This window comes from Mus caroli, unplaced genomic scaffold (assembly GCF_978045245.1).
Source record: "Mus caroli unplaced genomic scaffold, Mus_caroli_1 scaffold_1, whole genome shotgun sequence".
Taxonomy (NCBI): Eukaryota; Metazoa; Chordata; class Mammalia; order Rodentia; family Muridae; genus Mus; species Mus caroli.
In genome coordinates, this window is record NW_028227256.1 from 72,508,720 (window position 1) to 72,533,317 (window position 24,598).

The window sequence follows — 24,598 nt, forward strand, 5'->3', positions numbered from 1 at the left end:
TGACCCTTCGCGGGGTGTGGTCCAGAAGAAGTGGCAAGGAATGGGCTGAGAACTCAGCATAGCACCATTCCCTGTTTGGCCCGAGACTAGGCTATCCGTGGCCCCCACGCTTGACTAAGGTACAGCGAGAGAGTTTCAGAAGCAACCCTGATCCTGGAATCTCCATCCTGGGCTGGGGTAGGGTGGGGCTTTTCCCTCCCTGGCCTGGCTCCTGCCTCCTGTGCCAGTGCCCGACGGTGAAACGCTGTTGACATGTCCTGAATTATTAAGCACGGGGTGGGCTCCAGAGCACATGCTGAGCGGAGCGGCTGGGGCTGCGCGGCGTGGCGGAGCAGCGCTTGCTCCCTCGCTCACTCGCTTGCTCGCAGGGACACACGCAGGGGCTGACAGCTGTGCGGGTGCTGATAAGGGAAGCCACAAGGAGACGATCGAGGAGAGAGACAAGCGGCAGCAGAGGCAGCAGCGGCAGAGGCAGCGCCGGGGCTGCGGAGCTGCTGGGAGTGGGAGTGACGCCCCCACCTCGGGCCCCCACCCTGTCCCCGTCCTCCTCCTGGTTGCCCTGAGTTTAGAAGAGCAGCCGCTGCCGCCACCACCACTCCGGAGGGCACCAGGGCTGCTGTCCAGGGAGGGACAGTAGCAGTGAGGCTCTGGCCAGTCCCAGTAGCCGGGGACAGATGCCGATCGAGATTGTGTGCAAAATCAAATTTGCTGAGGAGGATGCAAAACCCAAGGAGAAGGAGGCAGGGGATGAGCAGAGCCTCCTGGGGGCTGCTCAGGGGCCAGCAGCCCCTCGGGACCTGGCCACCTTTGCCAGCACCAGCACTCTGCATGGACTGGGCCGGGCCTGTGGCCCTGGCCCCCATGGACTGCGCAGAACCCTGTGGGCACTGGCCTTACTCACCTCACTGGCTGCCTTCCTGTACCAGGCAGCCAGCCTGGCCAGGGGCTACCTGACCCGGCCTCACCTGGTAGCCATGGACCCTGCTGCCCCAGCCCCAGTGGCGGGTTTTCCGGCTGTCACCCTCTGCAACATCAACCGCTTCCGGCACTCGGCACTCAGCGATGCTGATATCTTCCACCTGGCCAATCTGACAGGGCTGCCCCCCAAAGACCGGGACGGGCACCGTGCAGCTGGCCTTCGCTATCCAGAGCCTGACATGGTAGACATCCTCAATCGCACTGGCCACCAGCTTGCTGACATGCTCAAGAGCTGCAACTTCAGTGGGCACCACTGCTCCGCCAGCAACTTCTCTGTGGTGAGTTCTACCAGCTGGGCCACCTGAACCTGGGGTGGCCAGAAGCTAATGTGGAGGGTGGAGGGTGGTACGTGAGGGTATCCTCAACAGGGCTTCCCTTCCTTCTGCCACCAGAGGCGGGCCTCGTGTCTCCCTCAGCTGGTGTTTCCCTCTGGCTCCTCAGTCCAGGAGCAGTGGATGCTCAGAAGGGCTTACCCCGGTGGCACAGCTCCTTCTCCTCCTCTTCTTCTGCTGCTGCAGTGTTCAAGGTTCAGAGGCCAGGGCTATTCCTCGGGATGGACCCAGGGCCCTGAAGCTGGTCTTCCTCCCAGGACCAGACAGACTGAGCCCCACTTTGTTCTTGTTCTCCTTTTCTTCGGGGGCTACTGGATTCTTCTTCCCACCAAATCAAAGTGACAGGGAGAGGGTTGCTAGAGGGGAGAGGTGTCCCTATCTAAGGAAGGACTGGGGGTGGGGGAAGGAAGGGCTGCCTTCTGGGGAGCTGGCCCGGCCAGCCAGCTGGATGGAGATGGTCTTCGTGTATCTTGGATGCCAGTCTCTTTCGTCTCTGTGTCTTTCACACACACACACACACACACACACACTCAGCCCTTCACAGCTGTTCTCACACACCCCTCTTTCATGCTCCCCCTGGTCGGTCCTGCTTGCCAGTGCCCCCACCCCCTCTGGTCCCTGTTCCTGCTGCTCCCTTGCCTGGATCTGGCTCTGGCTCTGGCTCTCACACTGGGAATCACTCATTCCCTCTCTGTACATAACTCATCCTCGGAGCTGGCACACGGATACACACACTCAGGGACATGGTTTCCTCGCACACTCCCTGCCATGCACACCTAGTGTCCCTGTCACTACATTCATGCACACCTGCACACCCACACACCCAGAGAGCTATTCATTCCATGCCTGTACCCAGGTTCATAGCTGCCAAGGATGGGGGTCACGCTGGAGATGTCATCCTAGCTCCTGACACCAACCTACCCCAACTTCTGCCCACCGTTCTCCAGGCAGAGACCACTGGCACCATCATCCCCGTGTATGTGAACACAAACACATGTGCCCTCAGCAGGAGTGAAGTGCCAGCCCTGCCTGCTCTCCTTGCACACTTCCCGCCATCAGGTGTATGAGTGTGGGGGATGTGTCTTGGATGCTGTCAGGTTTATCACACACACTCACAAGCTATGATTCACAGTGTGCTTGAGTTTGTCCCCAGTCCCCAGTTGATGCCTATGTGTGTGTGTTCTCATCCTTGTGGCTATTGGCTGGTACATGAGCAGATGTATAGTGGCATGGAGGTGCCCGCTCACACTCAGCCACCAGCAGCAATGGGTACGTTCCTTCCTGAGAGCTAAGCTCCTCACCCATAAGCTCTTCCTCTCCCTGCCTCAGTGTTACCAGGGAACATGTATCAGCCAGGTTCCCGGCCCCACCACATCCACAGTGTCTAGGGCCTCTTGCTTTGGCTTGTGTGGGTGGATTCGGTGGGAGGAATTAACATAAAGAGAGGGGCAGGAGGGAAGGAAGATTGTACCAGGAGTGGAATTGGGGAATAGCAGTCTGTTGTCTAGCTAGCTACACGCTCTGACTTCTAGGAAAATAGAACACTGCTCTCCAAGACCAGAGCTAAGAGGGGTGTGTTGTGTGAAGTGAGTGTGGCCCTTGGGAATCCATGGGACTCTTGCCTCGTGGCCTCACCCCTCTGTGATGGGGGTGGGGAGGAATTCAGTCTCAGCAGGTGCTGCTGGGGCAGAAATCAATGGGGTCTTTGTGTCCCTGAGTTTGTGTCTTAGCTCCAGTTGGGGTGGGCAGGAAAGGGGAAGGGCACCGATGACACAAATCAATGGAGGAGAGATGGAGGGCACTTAGAAAGTGAAGGGAAGGTGACAAAGGGTTTCTCTTAGGATAAGGGGTGTCCAGAGAATACAGGGGCAGGGATTCCCTTGATCAAAGCTTGACCAAAGTTCTTGGAATCCTGGGGATGAATGGGGAAGAGGAAGGGCAAGGATAGCTTTCCCTAGGTCCTTTGGTATCCTGGGAGAGAGGGAGAGAGAGAGAGAGAGACAGAGACAGAGACAGAGACAGAGACACAGAGATAGAGGGAAAGCTGGTGGGGCTGTGCTGTGGGGCTGTTCCAGGGACATCACTGCAAGAGGGACAAAGCAAGCCCTGGGGGACAGAATTCCCCTTTGAGGTTCCTACACCTCCATGCCTACCCTAACCTGGACCCATAACCTCCTGCTCACACCCTGCCCCCCACCTGCTGCATATAAATTCTTCCTGGACCTAGAGTACTCAGTTGAGTCTGGGACAGTTAGGAACTGGACTGAGAGCCATGGTATTGGAGAAGATTGAATGTGTTGCCCGGGTGAGACTGGAGGCCTCTGGTGAGGACATGAAGTCCCCGTAACTCAGCTCTGAGGTGAGGATGTTGGGGTGCACGATGGGGATTTGAAGGGGTTTGGTGAGGTGATGAAGATGTGAGCTGGTTGAGGTAGCACCTGCCAGGGAGTGGGCGACAGGGAAATGGCCAGTGATGGTGACAGACAAGCTTCAGTAAGGGACTGTTCTGTGTTTTCTGTTGCCTTCCCTGTTTCCTCCTTCCCACTCCCCACTCTGCTGTGACCTTTCCTCTGGAATCCAAGTTAATAAATGTCACATTTTCCAGCCTATTTTTACTCTGGGTAATGTGCCCTCCCCCAGTCCCCTAAGCAGCCACTCTTGCTTCTGGTGCCACTGAGATCTCTCTCTCTCTCTCTCTCTCTCTCTCTCTCTCTCACACACACACACACACACACACACACACCACACCACACTCCCCAATATCCTTTCATTTATTCCTAGCCAGGAACTCAAAAGGCTGGTCTGTGGACCGATACACGCTAGGCTCTTTGCTAGGACCTGTGGGGGACAGCAGAGAAGGGAAGCCCTAGTCCTCAAGCCCTGTCCTCAAGATGCCTTCAGTCTCGTGGTAGAAGAGGGACAGGGATCCTCAAAAGCTTAAGCAACCATGCAAGAGTTAATCAGCCATGCAAGCGATGTCATAAGGTGCCAGGATTAATTGCCAGATGAGGTTCGTAGATGGTTAGAGCCTGAGTTCAGAGAGAGAGGCCACTCTGGGCTAAAAGAGGGCTAGGGAGGGTTAAAGGATGAAGCAGACAGAGTGAGGTTTGGAGAGGAGAGAAAGAGAGTCAGGGGTTCTGAAGGAGCCTACTATGGCCTTTCCCACCCCCACTGTCCTCCCTCAGACCCCCAGCTCTTCTCTTCCCTTCTCTCCTCCAGTCAGTTCACAGGAGCCCTCTCCCACTCGCACCTCATACTTTCCCCATCACTCCCTTCACCCTGACACTGTAGGGGGCTCTTCCTTCCTCTTTGTTCCCACTATCTCCCAACTATGTTTCAAGCGCTGGCTCTCTTCCTCCCTCCATCATGGCTCACTCTCAGTCAGCTTGGTAGGAGGCAGTAGCTCTCTCCTAGCTCTCTCCCTAGCCTCCAGCCTTGCTCGCTTGCTCGGTACAAATGCAAAGGTGGTAGGCAGCTCTAAAAGCCAAGCATCTCCTCTCCTCGGGGGACAGGACAGTAGGCATGAGTTCTGGAGCTGTCTGACCGAGCTGTCTGACTGTGTGGACTTGTACCTCAGTTCTATTCTGTCGTGTGGCCTCGAGGAAACCAAAATGCTTTTATGAACATCCATTTGTGTATTACATTGTCTCTGGGGTGGCTTTGAGGATAAGATGCCTGAGAAGAGTTTAGTACACTGCCTGGCAGGCACACAATGTGCACTCTGCAAGTGCCAGTTGTCAGAAATGCCACCGCAGCAGCTCTGGGCCATCTTTTATCTCACTGTCCTCAGTATCATCTGATGGCTTCTGATCCCTGCTCTGGAGCAATGCTGCTCTCTATCCTCCGGTCGTCCCTTAGACCTTTGCTGTCCATTGTGTGGTTACTGCCTTCCCAAGCAAGCACACACACACACAACACAATACACACACACACACACAATATATATATATATATATATATATATCAGTGCTAGATGACAAACCTTTTGCCAAGATGGAGACATCCTTCATCTGTATTTTCCAACATGGTAGTCACTAGCCACACATGGCTGTTGAGCATTTAAAATGTGATTTGGCATGTGCAACCAGTGCATGTTATCTTGGACACCATACTAGTGACTAAGGTTCAGATTGCCTGGCTGAGTCAGGGCTAGAATTACAGAGAGGACTAAACGATGGTGTTTTGTAGGGTCTGACAAAGTCAAGCCGAGGTCCCAGGTTAAGCTGGGAATGGTTGGAGGCTTTGGGGTGTCCAAAAGCATCGTGTGAATCACACAGATACTACTTTTCCCAGAGGCAGGCATGACCTTGCTCTCTTCTCTTCCATGCCCCTGCCTGGAAAATTGAAGCAGAAAGGAGGAGGGATTCCCTTAGGAGGTGGGGGAAGGTCCCAGCTCCTCGTTGCAGCCCCCCCCAAGATTGAGGGTACAGACAGCCCCTAGAAGGGCAGGAGGCCAAGGCTCCATGGGCACCTTACTCTCTCCATTCCCCCTTGGCTCCCAGGCTTCCCTCCCCCTCCCAATCCTCCTTCCCCGCACGCTGGTGACTGCCGTGACTATTAATCACTAGCCCTGTTCTCTTCCTCTCTACTAATCAGGCACAATTAGACAAGGCCTCTTCCAGCTGGGCAGTCCCCCCCTGCCCTCCCCCTCCCTTCACAGCCCTCCCTATCCGATACCCAGGACAGCTCTGAGGCAATGAGGACTTGATATAAGCCCTGAGCTACTCTGGTTGCCCTGGTGCCCAGTTTGGGGCTTTTCAGCAATCTCCTCTTTCCATTTGTCTCCTCCTTGGTCCCTGGTCTTGCCTAGCGCTGTAGTTCAGCCAATATTAGCAGGCTCAATCTCTAACCCACTGCCACTGTCAATCAAAGGGGCTACTCCATCCATGCATACCTCCCAACTCCAGACCTTTCCTATAACCCTTGACTCTAGAAGCAGGGGGTGAGGGGGGTGGGGGGCATTTCTTCTAATGTTTGTTCAGGCCTCTTACCTTCCAGATCAACTTTATTAACTCTGCCTGAATCCCCCAGGCAGTCCTCTGACCCTACAGTCCCATTGTGTCTGGAGGTGTGACCCTTGAGCACATTTAGTGAACATCTGGATGAAGGCTGCTCCTGCCTAGGAGGGAAAAGTTAATGAGATCATCTATAGCAAAGGGTCAGGTCTCCACCTCAGCTCTAACCAATTGTTGCCCACGTGAGGATGTCGGTAGTCTTCCAAGGTGTCAAAAGAAGCTCCAAATCTAGTTTGTTTCAATAAAAAAGGTTCCCAGAGCTTAACCATCCTGTAGACTGCCTGCAGCTTACACTGCAGAACCCAGGTGGGTAAAGCACACCTTACTTTGTACTGGCTGCTGTTCCTCGAGTCCTCCTAGAGGGGGCGCTCTCGGTCGGCTGCATTAGCAGTGAAGATGGTGGATTGGATTAAGGTAGTTTGCCTGAAAGGAAGAACAGGGAAAATTGCCACAGAGGGCTGGTCTTCAAGGGCAGTGGGGAGGGTCGTGAGAGACATGCCCCACCCGGCCCCACTCAAGAAGCCCTGTAGCCTCTTCATTAATCAGGAATCAGCCCCGAGCTGGGCTCATTATCAGCCCAGCTTCTCGCACTGCTGGAAGATGCTGATTAGCATCTGAAGAAATGGCCCCCATACGGTACCTCTCCCGGCCTCCTTCACGAATCCCCATCCCTGCCCTTGGGCTTCCAGGAGGAACCTGCCCCCTCTTGTGGTGGAGAGTAGGGTTACGAGATCCAGGTCAGGATTGAGGGGTAGAAAGGATCAAACCTGGAGGCAAAAGGATCCTAGAGATCTCAAAGAAAGTCCAGCCTCTAGGCTACTGGATCCAACCCTGGACAGGGAGAGAAGTGGGGACGGAGGCTAAGGAGGAGAAAGGACAGCAACTTCCCCCATACACACACACACACACACACACTCTCTCTCACACACACACACACACACACACACACACACACACACACACACACACACTTCCTGGATCTCCTGTATCCACAGGAGCAGCTAGGTCAAGGAGGTGGGATAGCCAGCTTCATGGGCAGTGGGGAAAAGCCCTCATCTAGCAGACTTGTTATGCATTTTGTTGTCATTATTTTTATGTTTGGTGGGCCGTGACAGAGCACCCTATCCCACCCCCCTGTGCAGTGGGAGGAGGCAGGAAAACTGAGAGCCTCAGACTGAGAACAGCAAAGTTCTAATGCTGTGTGTCTTCCAGAAATGGCAGGGATGCCTTGAGTGTCTTCCCTTGGCTCCCGAGGGGGGGGGGGGACTGAAGGGGGGGCGGTAGCAGGACAGAATATCCAGTCCATCCCCTAAATGTTCACGGTGCCCTTGGGACACCGCTTGGGGCTGGGGGTGGGGGGAGCAGTTCCAGAGAGCTAGGCATAGGCTGCGGCAGGCAGGCGAGGCAGCAGCGAGAGTTCAGAGAGGAGCCACGGGATGATTAAGGGGAAATGGAGGATTGATTTAGGAGGAAAGATTAAAGGAGCTAAATCCGTGGCGCTTGGCTCAGCGGTGACTAAGCGTGGACAGGATAATAGCTTACAAATGTGTGAAAGGTGTAAATACCAAGCGGGGGGCGGGGGAGGCAGCTTGGCTGGCCAGGGGAGTGGGGACAAGGGACTGGACAGACCCTGGGGAGGGCTGGAGACTCCTGGGCACAGTGGAGTAGGCTTCTCCTTAGCGGGGATGCGAGTGGAGGTTGGGATGTTAAGGGGCCGCTGGTTTCAAAAGGAGGTTTCATTTCTAGGGCAGAGCTCCCTAGACCTCGGGGTGAGTGACTTCCACATTTCACTTCAGCAGGGCTAGAGACTAAGGTCACGGGTTCAAATCTGACTCAAGTCCTTCAGTGCTGCCTCAGCACCAGGCCTTTTGGTAGTTCCTAGGCTCACTGGCCACACCCAACTCTGGTCCAGACAGAGCTCAGTGTACACCGGTCAGCGCTGTCCCTGCTCCCGCCCCTCTAATCTCCTCCCCGGCCTCAGCGGGCGGCGGGCGACGGTGTCTCCCTCCGCGGTGGAAGCCTCTGGCGCTGCTGTGTGCACGGAGGTCACTTTGCCGAGGAGCCGGGAGCCGAGGGAATGCAAATGAGGCGAACCCAGGGAGGAGAGCCGAGGAGCCGGGAGGAGACAGAGGGAGGGCGCTGCTCGGTGATGGATGCCTGCCCCGCAGGCGAGGGAGCCAGCGGGAAGCATTGCTGGTGGGTGCGGCCTCGCAGTACGGGGCGGGCAGTTAGGCCTGTGCTGCCAAAGTGAGCCTAGTGCAGTGGGCTCCTGATAGGAGCCCCACCCACCCGTCCACTAGACGGACGGATGGACACCCTACTCTCTCTCTCTCTCTCTCTCTCTCTCTCTCTCTCTCTCTCTCTCCTACTCCATGTCTCCCCAAGTCTTGTTGGAATTGAAAACTCCCGCCCACCAACTGTGAGTGCTAAACTCTTCAACAGCTTTGTTTGCATCAGGCGATGGGGATGCCAGGGAAAGACTTAGTTACTGATTAAAAACATTTATCGCCTGCAAAATTCTTTCTGGGGTCTAACGCTTAAGCTTAGGCAATGGCTGCCCGGGAACAGGTGTAACTGTTTACCTGGGTCCCGGAGTCCCTCCCTCTTCTACTTGGAAAACAACTCCGAGCTCCCAATTCCATACTTCTACTTCCACAATTTCTCACATGCTTTGGCTACTGGACCTTAGCCAGCTCCTCCTTCGCATCCACCAGGGCTCTCGTGCTTACGTTTGAACCAACACTACCGCCATTTCCAGACCCACCTTGAGGAAGAAGGCTCCTTGAAAAGTACGTGGGTGGCACTGGGCGCTAAGAACATGTGGTCCATCTGATGTTCTTCCTGGGGAGTGGGCCAGCCAGCTTACTCAAAAGAGGCAATCCCTCTCCCTCCAACCGGAAGCAAACTCCTGTTGCAGCCGCAGCAGCTGCCTTGGCTGGGCTCTCCAGCACAGCATGGAGCACAGCCAGTAGTATCTATTTGTGTGATTGTTACGTTTGTGTTCTGTTCCCTCTTGTAGACCTGGCACTTTGAGTATGCCTGGCACATGGTGTAGGTGCTCAGGGTTTTAAATGAACTCATGCCTCCACATCCCACAGCAAACTCCTTGAGGAAGACTGTTTTGTTCTGGGATGTATCCCCTGTGTCAGACACAGTGCCTGAAACATTGTAAAGGCGTAAGGAATACTGCTTGGCACATGGGCTATCCCAACACCCACCATTCTCTGCTCTGCTACAGCCTGTGACCTTGGCAGTGTCTTACCCTCTCTGCGCCTCCACTATCTCATCTGTGAAATGGGGACAATAAGAATAGCTTCTATCTGGGGCTGGCGAGATGGCTCAGCAGGTAAGAGCACTAGCTGCTCTTCTGAAGGTCCTGAGTTCAAATCCCAGCAACCACATGGTGGCTCACAACTACCCATAATGAGATACAACGCCCTCCTCTGATGTATCTGAAGACAGCTACAGTGTACTTACATATAATAATAAATAAATCTTTGGGCGGGAGGGAGCAGGGACAGAGCGAGCAAGGCCGACCAGAGTGAGCAGAGGTCCTAAAATTCAATTCCCAACAACCACATGAAGGCTCACAACCATCTGTACAGCTACACTGTGCTCATATACATAAAATAAATAAATAGATAAATAAATCTTAAAAAAAAAGAATAGCTTCTATCATTTCTTCCTCCAGCATTAAAGAGTTCATCTATGTAAAGTACTCACATTCCTGCTTGATTCAGAGCAAACATTCAGAAAATTGCTATTGCTGTTGCTAAAGTGTTATGTAATTATCTCCTTTCTCATGACAACTTCTAAGGGTACCTGATTCTATTCCCATTTCACAGATGAAAAATGGAGGATCAAAGAGGTCTGAATCCCACAGACCTCGATAAAAACAAGTCCTGGAGGTAAGCCAGGCTGAGCTTTCCATCTGCTGGGAGAGCCACATCTCAGAGCCTGTGAGCTGTGCTCTGAAAGAGCTCCGTGCTGATCACCCGCCAAGGGCAGATATCTTTACTAAGAGGCAGGATACCATGTGAAAATGGACGTGCTGTGCTGTGCTGTGTGTGCTGTGCTGTGCTGTGCTGTGTATACTGTGCTGTGCTATACTGTGCTGTGCTGTGCTGTGCTGTGCTGTGTGTGCTGTGCTGTGCTGTGCTGTGCTGTGCTGTGCTGTGCTGTGCTGTGCTGTGTGTGCTGTGCTGTGCTGTGCTGTACTGTGTGTGCTGTGCTGTGTGTGCTGTGCTGTGCTGTGCTGTACTGTGTGTGCTGTGCTGTGTGTGCTGTGCTGTGTTGTGCTGTGCTGTACTGTGTGTGCTGTGCTGTGCTGTGCTGTGTGTGCTGTGCTGTGCTGTGCTGTGCTGTGCTGTGCTGTGCTGTGTGTGCTGTGCTGTGTGTGCTGTGCTGTGCTGTGCTGTACTGTGCTGTGCTGTGTGTGCTGTGCTGTGCTGTACTGTGCTGTGCTGTGCTGTGCTGTCCTGTGCTGTGCTGTGCTGTGCTGTGCTGTGCTGTGTGTGCTGTGCTGTGCTGTGCTGTACTGTGTGTGCTGTGCTGTGTGTGCTGTGCTGTGTTGTGCTGTACTGTGTGTGCTGTGCTGTACTGTGCTGTGCTGTGCTGTGCTGTGCTGTGTTGTGCTGTGCTGTGCTGTGTGTGCTGTGCTGTGCTGTGTGTGCTGTGTGTGCTGTGCTGTGTGTGCTGTGCTGTCCTGTGCTGTGCTGTGCTGTGCTGTACTGTGTGTGCTGTGCTGTGTGTGCTGTGCTGTGTTGTGCTGTGCTGTGCTGTGCTGTGTGTGCTGTGCTGTGCTGTGCTGTGCTGTGCTGTGCTGTGCTGTACTGTGTGTGCTGTGCTGTGCTGTGCTGTGCTGTGCTGTGTGTGCTGTGCTGTGCTGTGCTGTGCTGTGCTGTGCTGTACTGTGTGTGCTGTGCTGTGCTGTGCTGTGTGTGCTGTGCTGTGCTGTGCTGTGCTGTGTGTGCTGTGCTGTACTGTGCTATACTGTGCTGTGCTGTGTGTGCTGTGCTGTGCTGTGCTGTGTGTGCTGTGTGTGCTGTGCTGTGCTGTGCTGTACTGTGTGTACTGTGCTGTGTGTGCTGTGCTGTGTGTGCTGTGCTGTACTGTGCTGTACTGTGCTGTGCTGTGCTGTGCTGTGTTGTGCTATACTGTGCTGTGCTGTGCTGTGCTGTGCTGTGTTTGCTGTGCTGTGCTGTGCTGTGCTGTACTGTGTGTGCTGTGCTGTGTGTGCTGTGCTGTGTTGTGCTGTACTGTGTGTGCTGTGCTGTACTGTGCTGTGCTGTGCTGTGCTGTGTTGTGCTGTGCTGTGCTGTGTGTGCTGTGCTGTGCTGTGTGTGCTGTGTGTGCTGTGCTGTGTGTGCTGTGCTGTCCTGTGCTGTGCTGTGCTGTGCTGTACTGTGTGTGCTGTGCTGTGTGTGCTGTGCTGTGTTGTGCTGTGCTGTGCTGTACTGTGTGTGCTGTGCTGTGCTGTGCTGTGCTGTGCTGTGCTGTACTGTGTGTGCTGTGCTGTGCTGTGCTGTGCTGTGCTGTGTGTGCTGTGCTGTGCTGTGCTGTGCTGTGCTGTGCTGTGCTGTGCTGTACTGTGTGTGCTGTGCTGTGCTGTGTGTGCTGTGCTGTGCTGTGCTGTGCTGTGCTGTGCTGTGCTGTGTGTGCTGTGCTGTACTGTGCTATACTGTGCTGTGCTGTGTGTGCTGTGCTGTGCTGTGCTGTGTGTGCTGTGTGTGCTGTGCTGTGCTGTGCTGTACTGTGTGTACTGTGCTGTGTGTGCTGTGCTGTGCTGTGCTGTGCTGTACTGTGCTGTGCTGTGCTGTGCTGTGTTGTGCTATACTGTGCTGTGCTGTGCTGTGCTGTGCTGTGTTTGCTGTGCTGTGCTGTGCTGTGCTGTGCTGTGCTGTGCTGTGTGTGCTGTGCTGTGCTGTGCTGTGCTGTGCTGTGCTGTGCTGTACTGTGTGTGCTGTGCTGTGCTGTGCTGTGTGTGCTGTGCTGTGTGTGCTGTGCTGTGCTGTGCTGTGTGTGCTGTGCTGTGCTGTGCTGTGCTGTGCTGTGTTGTGCTATACTGTGCTGTGCTGTGCTGTGCTGTGCTGTGTTTGCTGTGCTGTGCTGTGCTGTGTGTGCTGTGTGTGCTGTGCTGTGCTGTGTGTGCTGTGCTGTACTGTGCTGTACTGTGCTGTGCTGTGCTGTGCTGTGCTGTGTGTGCTGTGCTGTGCTGTGTGTGCTGTGCTGTGCTGTGCTGTGCTGTGTTGTGCTATACTGTGCTGTGCTGTGCTGTGCTGTGCTGTGTTTGCTGTGCTGTGCTGTGCTGTGCTGTGCTGTGCTGTGCTGTGCTGTGCTGTGCGTGCTGTGCTGTGTGTGCTGTGCTGTGCTGTGCTGTGCTGTGCTGTGCTGTGCTGTGTGTGCTGTGCTGTGCTGTGTGTGCTGTGCTGTGCTGTGCTGGATGCTCCCTTCCCTAGGTCACCCCCTGCTCCCCTGCTGAGTGCCCGCCTGCTGTGGCAAGGAGGCCTTACATCACTCTGGAGTTTATCTCTCATCTGCAGTCCTAACCCGAGGGGGAGGAATTGCTGTTGCCTTTTGTGGAGAAACAAACCAAGGCCTAAAGAGACTGTCAGGCACCCAGCTCTTGATGTAGTGTCTCAGACTGTTTATTAAGATTGGTGGAAGAAGCAGGATTTGAACACTGCTTTGTCAGGCTCCAAACTCTGTCCCTTCTCCTATGTTCTGTGGCTTTTACTCCAGCATCTCAGACTGATGCTGGGGAGTCATGAATATGATTTCACTTTACAAATGTTTGTTGACTTAAGGGGAGCTCACTCTGTTGCTCTAAGTTCCAGGGCTGAAGCAATCCTCCTGCTTTAGACTCCTAAGTATCTGGGACTACAGGTGCTTGCTTTGGGGCTTGTTACTCTTTTTTTTCCCCCTTCAACACTTACAACTACCCCCAGAAGCAAGCCAGGTGGAAATTTTCTGGAAGATTCCATTTGACAGAAGAAGAAAAAACTGAGGCCCAGAAACATCAAAAACATCACTAATGCAGGTTACAGGCAGCTAGACTTAGTGTCTACTGACTCCCAGGGAGGGGACAAAATTAGTATAGAATTCTGACACTGGCTGGGGAGGCAGGATGGGTTGTGATGCGGAATCTTATTATTTGTGTGCTCTTGGATGGGGAGCTGAGATCTCACAGGTTTTTGATTTAGCCATTGTATAATGGGGCATGGGGTTGGGGGTTGGTCTGCGTGACCCCAAGCTTCTGACCAACACAGATATCCAAGCAATTAGTGCTGAGTTTCTTCCTCTGCATCCTGGGTCACCCTTGAGTAAACTCATGGCTTAGGAGCGCTCCCACCTGAGATGCTAGTCATGGCTAGATGAAGATGAATCCAACGCCTTCTATTGGTCCACAGTGGATTCCAGGGTACTGCGGGGTGAAGGGGAGTCCATTCTGGGGCACCTAAGACAGAGGTATAGGGGTGGACCTCACAGAGTAGGGCAGAGGGATAAAGGAGAGGGACTCCCATCCACAGAGAAATAGCTAGGCGGGAGGTACTGGGGTCTTGGCAGAAGCTGGGTACCCAGAAGGCAATGGAGATAAAGCCCAAGCTGCAGATTAGCTGTGGGATTAGCTGCCTGGTCCTTGCTGCTTCTGGCTGCTTCTTATCTCCCAGAGGCCCAGGGCCTTCTCCCACATAGCTGAGCCCTGGCCCTACTAATTGGCTATTAACCCTGTGGGCTCTGTGGCTATAGGGAGGAAGAAGAGCTAGGGAGGGCTGGGGGTGGGGTGGGGTGGGGGTGGGGAGCCAGCAGCCAGGCAGGGAGAGCTATCTTGGGAAATGGGAGCTGTGGATGGATGGAGCTCAGAGGGCTGAGAGAGAAGCCATCGCTCAGGAGAGCAAGCTCTGGACAGATCTCTCCCAGCTCCTGATCATTGTCTCGGGCAGATGGGGAGGGAGAGGGAACAGGGAGGACATCGGGGCAACCTTGGGCCTATAGTAAAATCTAGGAGAAAGACAAGATGTAGAAACTGAATACTTGCATGGAAGATGGACAGAGAGGAAAGCAAATAGGATAGAGGTATAGGGGACAAGGGACAAAGAAAGCAGACAGCATCTAGGCTTTGGGAGAGAAAGGGATGCGGATTGATAAACAGGCTAGCCAAGGGCTAGGAGCAGAGAAACTGAGTCTGGAGGCGTAACTGGTTGGGCACCCAGAAAATGTAGACCCAGGGATCTACAGAAGCAGTCAGGAGACAGACCTAGAGCAGGAAACAGGCAGTGTTTCAGGCCAGCGCTGCAGGGAGAGATAGAGTTGGAGAAGGACCAGTCAAGAGCTGGCTAAAGGAAGCTGGCAGAGGGTCCTAGGGTGACCGTTCACCTTCAACTCAAGGAAGTTCTAAAGTCATATGCTCCAGTGAGGGCAGGTAGCATGGGATCAGAAGCTAAGATAGAGAGAAAGTGTTAGGGCTATGATAGGATCAAGGCCCCATGGGCAGAGCTTAGAAGCTGAGGTTATCTGGAGATGACCCTGCCACCATCAGAACACATCTTGGTTCTCTATGATTGGGCCTCTAGGCTCCCAACTCTTGTATACACATCCTTCCAGGGGAGGGAGTAGTGGACAGCCAGTGGGACCTTGTGGCTGAACAGTCGTGCCGTCTCCATGGAAGAAGCTCTGGGCTGTGCTGCCACCAGAATTGTACCACTTAGGAGCCGGTGGCTGGCTCCACCATCACTGCCTGGGCCAAGGACTGTCTCCAGGGCAACGACCTGCTCTTCTCAGCAGTGGGGCCTGACCCAAGCTGTGCGGGTGGCCCAGTCCTGCCAGTCTGGCCTGTCCAGTCTCCATAGAGTGTCCTTTGGACCTGGGCTACTTTCACTCACTGTCTATGTCATGCATTGCCCCTTCTCCACCTGCACATTTGCCAGGTAATCAACCCCCAAGTCAGGGCTAAGTTCCACCCTGTAGGGGGCTCGCACTGCCCAATAGCATGTGTCTGTGTGCACACACTGAAACATAACATACATCTACAGTGCAGCTCCACCAAGGGCTAGGAGCCTCCAACCATCTTTCATCCACTGAGCCCGCAGCAGGTATCTCGTAAGTCCTGATTATGCTGTATACAGCGATCCACCCTGTCCAAATCTCTGCAGCTCTTCGCCCGCTGTGCACGCTTAGCCGCTTTCCCTTTCTGAGCATCAGTCACTTCATCCGTACCAGGGGGCAACAGTGATCACCTCATGGAGCTGTGTGAAAGGGTTCAAGGAGAAGATCTATCAAAAGCACTTCTCAAAGGGCCCGAGACACGTACTCATGTGTGAGATTCTAAAAGGAAAGAAGAAAGAAAGGAGAGAGAGAGAGAGAGAGAGAGAGAGAGAGAGAGAGAGAGGAAAGAAAGAAAGAAAGAAAGAAAGAAAGAAAGAAAGAAAGAAAGGAAGGAAGGAAGGAAGGAAGGAAGGAAGGAAGGAAGGAAGGAAGGAAGGAAGGAAGAAAGGAAGAAAGGAAGAAAGGAAGAAAGAAAGATTTGACCTGGGACAAAAATGAGGATGTCTGATCACGCCTTTCTCCTGTTCTCTGCCCCTTGTTCTGCAAAGCGGGAAGTAGGACTCAAGGCTTCAGGGAGTTGAAAACCTGTGAGTGAGGCTAAGCTTTGGAGGCCGTGGCAGACACGGTCATGTGAGCAACACAAACCCGGGGTTCCCTCACGTCGCTTGGGCCTCATTTAGCCTCTCAACTCAAGCATGCACTCCAAACAGGCTGAGTTGGCAGGAATGGATTCCAGCATCTTCTCGGCCTGAAACAGGAGGATGTTGGGCACTCACTTACATGTTTCCTGGCCTTTCCCACACCACTAGAGATCCAGGAGGCTTGCATTCCGCGTACTTCAGGTTCCTCTCTCTCTAGTCATGTCTTGAGAGCCCGTGGCTAGGCCCAAGCTGTCTTGTTTGACTCTGGTTTGGCCTCTAGTTATTCTCAGTTTCAGCACCAGAGATGGAACCTAGGACCTCCCCAACATAGGCAATCCCTCCCCCTCTGAGCTAGACCCATGACCCTCTGCTTTCTGAGACAAGTTCACTAAGTGGCTAGAGCTAACCTTGAACTCAGTTTGCAGCCCAGACAGGCCATGAATTCTAGTCCTCTTGCATAGGTCCAGAGCTTCTGGGATTATAGGCTTGTGCCACCATGCCTTGTTCATCTAGAGCTTTCTACTTACTGTACAGTCCACAGATCAGCAGATTTGTAAAAAAGCAGAATTTCATTCCCAGGAGTCCATCTACTTCCATGTAGTAGACCAGAGCCAGCACTTTACAAAGGGGATCTGGGTACAAATTGGCATTTGAGGAGTGCCGATCTTGGAGACCTCTGCAAACTGGTCCAGTTCTCTGAGCTTCTGTCTCCTCGTCTATGGAATAAGGATAGTAATACTGCCCTTGGGGGCAGTTGTGATGATTCCATCAGACTGAGCACCCGGCCCAACATGCTCTAAGATGTCTGTGATGCCCACTCCGGCTCTCAGGGACATGCAGTGATGGAGGGTACAGGCGGAGATGGGGTTGGGATGAGACTAGAACCCAGAAGCTGTGAAGGGATCGGAGAGGAAGGGAAAAGCAAATGACCTTGGGAGGATGGGGCTGAGGAACGGAGCGGAAGGGAAAGAGGAACCAAGGAAAGAAGTTCCAGTGTGAGGCACATTCCGTCTTTTTCCATCCTGAGGCAGAAGCTGGGTAGGTTTGGGTTGGAAGGATGCTAGCAATGAATGATGGGAGTATCGGGGAGCTTAGCCTTCCTCTCTGAAGCTGTGCAGCTTCATTAGAGTCACCTCACCTCTCTGAGCTTAGTTTCCTTCTCTGGAACCAAGGTCACAAACACACCTGAAGTCAGAGGCACCGAGTGGATGACACGGCGTAGCAGTGGATGTTTTCATGTTTTGTAAATGTCAAGGTGCCTGCTATGCGTATTTTGTTGTTGTTTCAGAAATCAGTTTGAGTAAAAGCTGTACTGGGGAGGAGGGTGTTGGTGTGTGTGTGTGTGTGTGTAGAAGAAAGGTTGATGAAGCTGCAGGTAACCAACTCACCAGAGGAGGGAGGACAGAACCTTACCCTCAAGGTGTCCCTGGTGGTCCCCTTAGGTTGCTTCAGAACTCCATGTCCCAGTCCCACCCTCTGCTCAGCCTCGTCTTTCAGCGCTCTCGCTTTCCCGCTGCAGCCAAGTCTAAGGAGATCTTTTCCCTCCAAGTCACTTCAGGTTCCTTTCCCAGCTTTTACAGTGTGAACACGTTTCCAAGAAAAGGGGTGGGGATAATGTTGGAGCCCATGGACCCCTCGCTGGCGCTGCCTGTGATGGGTTTGACCCAGGGCCACATCCCTGTGGGGTGAGTTGGGAGGGGTGGAGGAGCGACGTCTAGAATCTGCCTCTTTCTTTCTCAGTAGCTCTCCCACTCCAGCTGCTCAGTGTCTCCAGGCAGTCACGAAAATCCCCAGTCCGGGCCCGTGGCTTCATCTTTGGGACACCAGCGCCATCTGGTGTCTTTTGGGGAAAATGCTGGTCGAGGAGACATGAGCCGGGCTTTGGATAGTAAAGGTTTATGAGAGTTCCTTAGGTGTCCCCACGATGGGACAAATGCATGGGACAACCGTCAGGCCCCCTGCTCCCGTACAGCTTGCTCTCCAGTGGGGGACGTGGGCAATGGACAGTGAAATGGGTAGATGAGCGGAGGAGCAAGGTCTGAGGTTTACAGGGGAAGCAGGACAGCTGGCTCTGCTGCTCCAGAGACGGAGCAACAGCTAAGGCCAGAGGTGAACAGAAGGATTGGATGTTTGAGTCACAGAGTCAGGAGTGGAAAGGGAGGGAGGAAGAGGGCCAGGGCCACACTGAAGGGCGACTTTAAAGCTAAGGAAAGTGTCTGACTTTATTCTCTGGGAAACGAGAAGCTGTCACTGTTTAGTTTCGCTTAAAAATAACTTTTGAGCCGGGCGTGGTGGCGCACGCCTTTAATCCCAGCACTCGGGAGGCAGAGGCAGGAGGATTTCTGAGTTCGAGGCCAGCCTGGTCTACAAAGTGAGTTCCAGGACAGCCAGGGCTATACAGAGAAACCCTGTCTCAAAAAACCAAAAAAAAAATAAATAAATAAAAAAAAATAACTTTTGCTGGAAGGATGGCTCTGTTGATGAAGGACTTGCTGTATAAGAAATAGGATTCTGCTTTCCAACATCCATGTAAAAATCTGTGCACTGTGGAGAGAGAGAGAGAGAGAGAGAGAGAGAGAGAGAGAGAGAGAGAGAGAGAGAGAGAGAGATCCCAGTGCTAGGGAGGCAGAGAAGAGCGCATCCTTAGAGCTCACTGGCCAGCCAGCCTAGCCAAATGGATGATCTCCATGTTCAGTGAAAGGTTCTGTCTCCAAAAGTAACGGAGAGAATGATTGAGGGAGATACTGGACATTAATCTCTGGCCTCCCCCGCATGTAAGCACACACGCATGCACAAAGAATAAAATAAGCTTTATTGTGTATACTTGAGTTTTACAGCATGATGTGTGCACTACAGAGACTAGAATCTGGCAGGGGACTTGGTTGGTTTGAGTGTTTTGACTGCTGTGTGGAAAACAGGAAAGAAATGGATGAAGGGAGCCCGAGGAGGTAGAGACCATTTTAGAATTGTTATGGGAGTGGGGGAGATGCAAATTTTAGGGATCCTTACTCAAAAGACCCTAAGTAGCAATAGGAGGACCCTTTACTCAGGGGAGGGAGGGCAGGAATTGGTAGGATAGCAAGAGTTCTGAGCCTGGTGTGGTGGTGAGTCTTGGTACTCCCAGCCCTTGGGTGGTTAAAGCAGAAGGATTGGGAATTCAAGGCCAGCTACCCAGGGAGTTCTTGTAGCTACACAGTGTAGAAAAATCTTGGGCAGGGGAATTTCTGAGTTACTGCAAGGCCCTGGGGACGAGCAGATCCAATCTCAACTACACAGTAAAAAACTGCCAAAAAAAAATATTAAAAGAGTTCTGTGTCTGCTGTGTTCTTTCTCCCTCCAGGTCTATACTCGCTATGGGAAGTGTTACACCTTTAATGCAGATCCTCAGAGTTCACTGCCCAGTAGGGCAGGCGGCATGGGTAGTGGCCTGGAGATCATGCTAGACATCCAGCAGGAGGAATACCTACCCATATGGAGGGAGACAAGTATGCAGGCGGGAAGGGGATAAGGGCCAGCTCAGGGATGGAGCCTGGGCTCGGCTCTGCCCCTGAAGGGGGTTCTGAAGCCTCTCATCTCTGCTGTGCAGATGAGACGTCATTCGAGGCAGGGATCCGGGTGCAGATCCACAGCCAGGAGGAGCCGCCCTACATCCACCAGCTGGGGTTCGGCGTGTCTCCAGGCTTCCAGACTTTTGTGTCCTGCCAGGAACAGCGGGTGAGCATCCCCAGCTAGGCCTAGGCTGGGCACAGGGCAACTCATTACTTAAAGGGATGCTGGCCACATCTGCCTGGCAGATACTCAGTCTGCCAGCCCCATGGCCCTGGCTGGGGCTATTGACACTGGAGGACTGGCCCTGATGGACACGCTTGGCCTTGACCTTGTCATGCCCCATCTCTGCAGCTAACTTATCTGCCCCAGCCTTGGGGCAACTGCCGGGCGGAAAGCGAGCTCAGGGAGCCTGAGCTTCAGGGCTACTCAGCCTATAGTGTGTCTGCCTGCCGACTGCGCTGTGAGAAGGAGGCCGTGCTTCAGCGCTGCCACTGCCGGATGGTGCACATGCCAGGTGGGCACCTCCAGCCAGTCTTTGGTGCCACTCTTCTGAGCTCCTGAACTTCCAGGGGGCAGAGATGCATGCGTACCACATGTACACGCATCTACACGCATGAGCGTGTGCTCATGTGTATGTCTGGATACTTACACATGGGTTTGTATACTTGGGAACACATAGATGTGCATGCTTGCGTGCATGCTAATATATATTCGTGTGTATGTGTTTTGGGGTTGTGTGCATGAACTGAAGACTGTGCACATAATTGTGTAAGCAGATGTAAAATTACCTACATATGTGTATTATGCATTTTTACTGTTTTTATGCGTGTGTGTGTGTGTGTGTGTACATTGATCTGCTATGCATATGTGTAAACATGCATACATGTAGATGTCTACACAGGTGTGTGGTGAGGGAGAAGGGAAAGGACCGTAGATCTCAGAACTGTTCTTCTCTCCTTTCAGGCAACGAGACCATCTGCCCACCAAATATCTACATTGAATGTGCCGACCACACACTGGGTGTGTGCTGCCTTCCCCTTCCCTGCCTCTCATCATTCCTTCACCCCTCTGTGTGCTCATCTCCTGCGTCCTGTCACTTCTCCTTCCAGTCTGTCCTGGAGAGGTCTTGCTGAAGTTGAGCTCTGTTCATATCTCAGAGGGAGGTGGAGGTGGGGGTGGGTCCTAATGGCTTCTATAGGTTCAGACACTCGGTAAGTGAAGGCAGACCATGGAGATGGTACAGAAAACCAGGACTGGGAGTGGAGCCCATCTCTGTTCTCCCAGTCAACATTCTCTCTTCCCTCCTCCGCAACTTCCCTACCCCTGCCTCTTTCTCAGAGAAAGTAAAATGACTTCTCTCTGAGCCCTAGGAAAAATACATGGCTAGATGTCAGTATGGGTAAAATGAACTCCATCTTTCCATGGGTCTCCCTGAGCTGCAGCTCATCCACCACCTGCCCTCCCATCCATCCATCCATCCATCCACCCATCCCTCCACATGCTTAACTATTGACTGATTGATTGATTGATTGATTCTCTAGATTTACTCAACTTGTTCTGGGTATTGAGATTAAGGGTCCAAGAGCCCTGACCATGAACACTTACTAAGGACAGATGCTATCACAGCTCAATAGTTCTTGAATAGGGGTATCTCATGGGTGTTATAAGGCCCTGGGGAGTGGCATGTAGCCCTAGTCTGGAAGGGTAGGGAAGATTCTACATGAAAAGCTACATACACATTAGTCAAGGTGTGATTGGTTCTACATAGTAGAAATAGCATGTCCCATGTCCCAGAAACCTTGTGGCTAGAGAAAGCTTGCTTTGTCTAGGGTACCCAAAGGTCAGTAGAGCTGGAGGCAGAGGTCAAGGGAGGAAGCAGAGCATGGAAGAGGGAGGTACTTGGAAGCCAACACAGACTTAAGGCAAGGTAAAAAAGGCGAGTGAGATAGTGAGCAGAGTGGATAGTTTGAAGCAGGGCACCAGAACTCACTGCAGAAATCTAGATTTGATGGGCCACTGGGGATGCATTTGAGATGCTGAGGTAGCCAACTGGCACACCAGGCTCTCCTCTATACCCCAATAACATCTGCACCTGTGAAGTGTGTGACAGAAGAGCATTAAACAAAGGAACAGATGTATCAGCTAGATAAAAGAGCCACAGGTGTGGTGAGAGTCCACAGAACAGGTGACACTCTCAGGCCTGAAGGTATGAAGGGGCATCATGAAACGAAAGAGAGAGAGAGAGAGAGAGAGAGAGAGAGGAAGAAGAGGAGGAGGAGGAGGAAGAGGAGGAGGGGAGGGAGGGAGGGAGGGAGGAGAGAGAAAGGAGGGGAATGGAGAGCAAACATGAGCCCTTACCTGAGGCTGTTTGAGAGCCGTGTGTCACAGAAGAATGCAACCCCTACCTATCTGCAGCCTGATAACTGGAGAAACTGGGAAAGAAGTGCACACGTACATACGTATCCCTGTCCTCCAACTCCCTCTGATTTGCCTGACCACAGGGATCTGCCCCTGGGGTATAAGACAAGGGGAGAGTGAAATGGGGGACCAAAGGGGCAAGCAGAGACATCCTAGCCTATCAAGTGTGTGGATTCTGCCCACCCACTATCCATCCATTCACCCATCCTCCCTCCCAGTCATCCCAGCATCCTTTCCCTAATTCATTGCTTGTGTGTCTGAGATCCCATGTTGACTAATTCTTCCTTCTGAGCCATGGGACCTCTTTGTCCCAGGGATCTGGGGACAGAGGGAGAGATGTGCAGGTGTAGATGCAGTTGTCATGGGTCATTTAAAGTTGGTCTGAGCGGGACCCCAGTCAGCATGCTCTAGAAGGTGACAGATCTGGCCTTCTGAATGGACATGTCAACTCAGGATAGCCTCTGTGCCTGTCCCCTTAGTCACTGTGCCTGTGGGCCATTCTCCCTGCTGCAACTGGTGCCTTTGTGTTGCAGACTCCCTTGGTGGGGGCTCCGAGGGCCCATGCTTCTGCCCTACACCCTGCAACCTGACTCGTTACGGCAAAGAGATCTCCATGGTCAAGATCCCCAACAGGGGCTCAGCCAGGTACCTGGCGAGGAAGTACAACCGCAATGAGACCTATATAAGGTAAGCCATGCCCGCAGACGAGCTTTGTGGAGAGAGCCCTTCGGCAGGCCTGGGGCACAGACCTCTTTGTGTATATTGGGTCTCCTGCCCGGAGTGCCATTCATAATCCAAGTTTCATCCAGAAAAGCCCTTCCCAGTCCAAGTCTGAGCGGCCACAGCTCCATGTATCCCTGCCATTGCACAGAACCCACTTATATGACACCATTTAACCTAACCATGAACCTAACACAGCTGGACCTAGCTCCCTCTGGGAGCCTGAGGTTGCCAGCTTCACAGCACAGTCTTCGATGAGGATAGCTTGACTGGGGATGGCCTTGCCAGCTGCCTGGAGAAGACCAGCAGCCCCACACAGGTGTCGTTTCATGTCTCCCAGGGAGAACTTCTTGGTCCTGGATGTCTTTTTCGAAGCCCTAACTTCTGAAGCCATGGAACAGCGAGCTGCCTATGGCCTGTCAGCCCTGCTGGGTAAGCCCTGACCCTGGCTCCACGCGTGTGTGGATCAGCCCAGCTTGTTCCTACTGACCCTTCCCTCTTTCTCCTCAGGGGACCTTGGGGGACAGATGGGCCTGTTCATTGGGGCTAGCATCCTCACCTTGCTGGAGATCCTTGACTACATCTATGAGGTAAGAAAAGGCAGAGAGAGTGGTGCAGGCCCTTGGGTGGGCAGTGGACTCAGGGTTCTAGAAGTGCCTGAGGGCCTGGATCTGAAGAGGCTGGATTGAGGAATGGGGAGCCCTACTGGTGCCTTGGTAGGCAACAAGTCCTGTGACTGAGGCCTCTTCAACCCCCCAACCTTGACCTGCAAGGTCTCCTGGGATCGGCTCAAGAGGGTGTGGCGACGGCCCAAGACCCCACTGCGGACATCCACCGGGGGCATCTCCACTCTGGGGCTGCAGGAGCTGAAGGAACAGGTGGGTGGCCTCTCCCCCCACCCCCGCAACCTGAAAGATCACCCTCTCCCCATAGCCACTTCCTGAAAGTTCCTAAGACACCCCAGGGGAGAAGGCAAAGGTACTTTTGAGGCTTGAGTACACAACTTGACCATTGTCCCATCTGTCACCTTTTCATTTTACAGAGTCCCTGTCCAAGCCGGGGCCGTGCTGAGGGTGGGGGGGCTGGCAGCCTGCTTCCCAACCATCACCACCCTCATGGCCCCCCAGGAAGCCTCTTTGAAGACTTTGCTTGCTAGGACGGTGCTGTGTGGGGAAAGTACCCATGAAACTGGGCCTCTACGCAGACCCCACACATCTCCTATTCCTGGGACAGAAGGTCTGGGGCAGCCCAGGGCTAAGGGAAGGGGCGGTGCTCACTGAGAGGCTAGGACTAGGGTCCTGCTCTCCCTGACCCAGGCTCAGCTGCCTTGCACAAGGGTTCTTCTTGTCTATACTCCCTGCTCCCAGGCAGGTGTCCAGGAAGGGCTGGAGACCAGACTAGAGGTCCCTGAGGAGGGGAGGGAGGAAGGGGGGGAGGTGGAACCCTGGCAGAGCCCCTCTGTACATTTGTATATAGTTAGGGACTGGGTGGGGGTGGGACACAGACATAGAAGGGTGGGGCTGCAGGGGAGGGTGACACAGGACAGTCAGGGTCCCAGCCCTAATGGCAGAAGGCAAGTCCTTGGGACCCAGGCATGTTGGGCTGGTTCTCTTTCCCTCTTTCCAGGCCCAGCTCCCTCTTGGCAGGGGGAGTGGGTGGCCCAGCAGGCCTGGCCCAGCTCCCAGTTCCCCCTGTACCAGCCCCACCACAAGTTCCCTTCATGGGGAGTGGGTGGAAAGACCTTTCAGACCTTGGCTGAGCATAGGGGGAGGGGAGGGGGAGGGGCCGTCTCAGGCCTTGCTCCCTAGAGATTGGTTTTATAAAGTGCTGGTGAAATTGGGAATAAAGAGGCACAAAGAATTCTGTGTCTGTTTCTGTGTGTGTGAGAGAGAGGGGGGAG

General features: G+C 53.5%; 1 protein-coding gene and 1 long non-coding RNA gene across 2 annotated transcripts; one reads left to right on the forward strand and one right to left on the reverse strand.

Annotated features, from left to right (window-relative positions):
- Asic4 (acid sensing ion channel subunit family member 4) lies at window positions 1-24,112 on the forward strand. Its single transcript, XM_021163174.3, has 10 exons — window positions 1-1,256; window positions 19,352-19,496; window positions 19,598-19,725; window positions 19,912-20,074; window positions 20,524-20,580; window positions 22,512-22,665; window positions 23,039-23,130; window positions 23,209-23,288; window positions 23,472-23,576; window positions 23,741-24,112. Exons 1-10 carry the CDS (start codon window positions 675-677, stop codon window positions 23,852-23,854), a joined length of 1,620 nt encoding a protein of 539 aa, XP_021018833.2. The 5' UTR covers window positions 1-674; the 3' UTR covers window positions 23,855-24,112.
- On the reverse strand, window positions 5,320-9,216 carry LOC115031539 (uncharacterized). The gene is made up of 5 exons (XR_003837195.1): window positions 9,090-9,216; window positions 7,093-7,156; window positions 6,652-6,748; window positions 6,302-6,429; window positions 5,320-5,644 (listed from the first exon to the last, which is right to left on the reverse strand). It is a non-coding gene; the product is annotated as an uncharacterized LOC115031539 (long non-coding RNA).
- Window positions 24,113-24,598: the final 486 nt, after the last annotated feature.

Excerpts from the sequence above, each read along its gene's own strand:
- Asic4 (XM_021163174.3), top strand. The coding sequence starts at position 675 with ATGCCGATCGAGATTGTGTGCAAAATCAAATTTGCTGAGGAGGATGCA. Across the intron at positions 20,075-20,523 it reads CCGGATGGTGCACATGCCAG|GCAACGAGACCATCTGCCCA; the intron begins GTGGGCACCTCC and ends CTCTCCTTTCAG. Across the intron at positions 23,577-23,740 it reads TGCAGGAGCTGAAGGAACAG|AGTCCCTGTCCAAGCCGGGG; the intron begins GTGGGTGGCCTC and ends TTCATTTTACAG.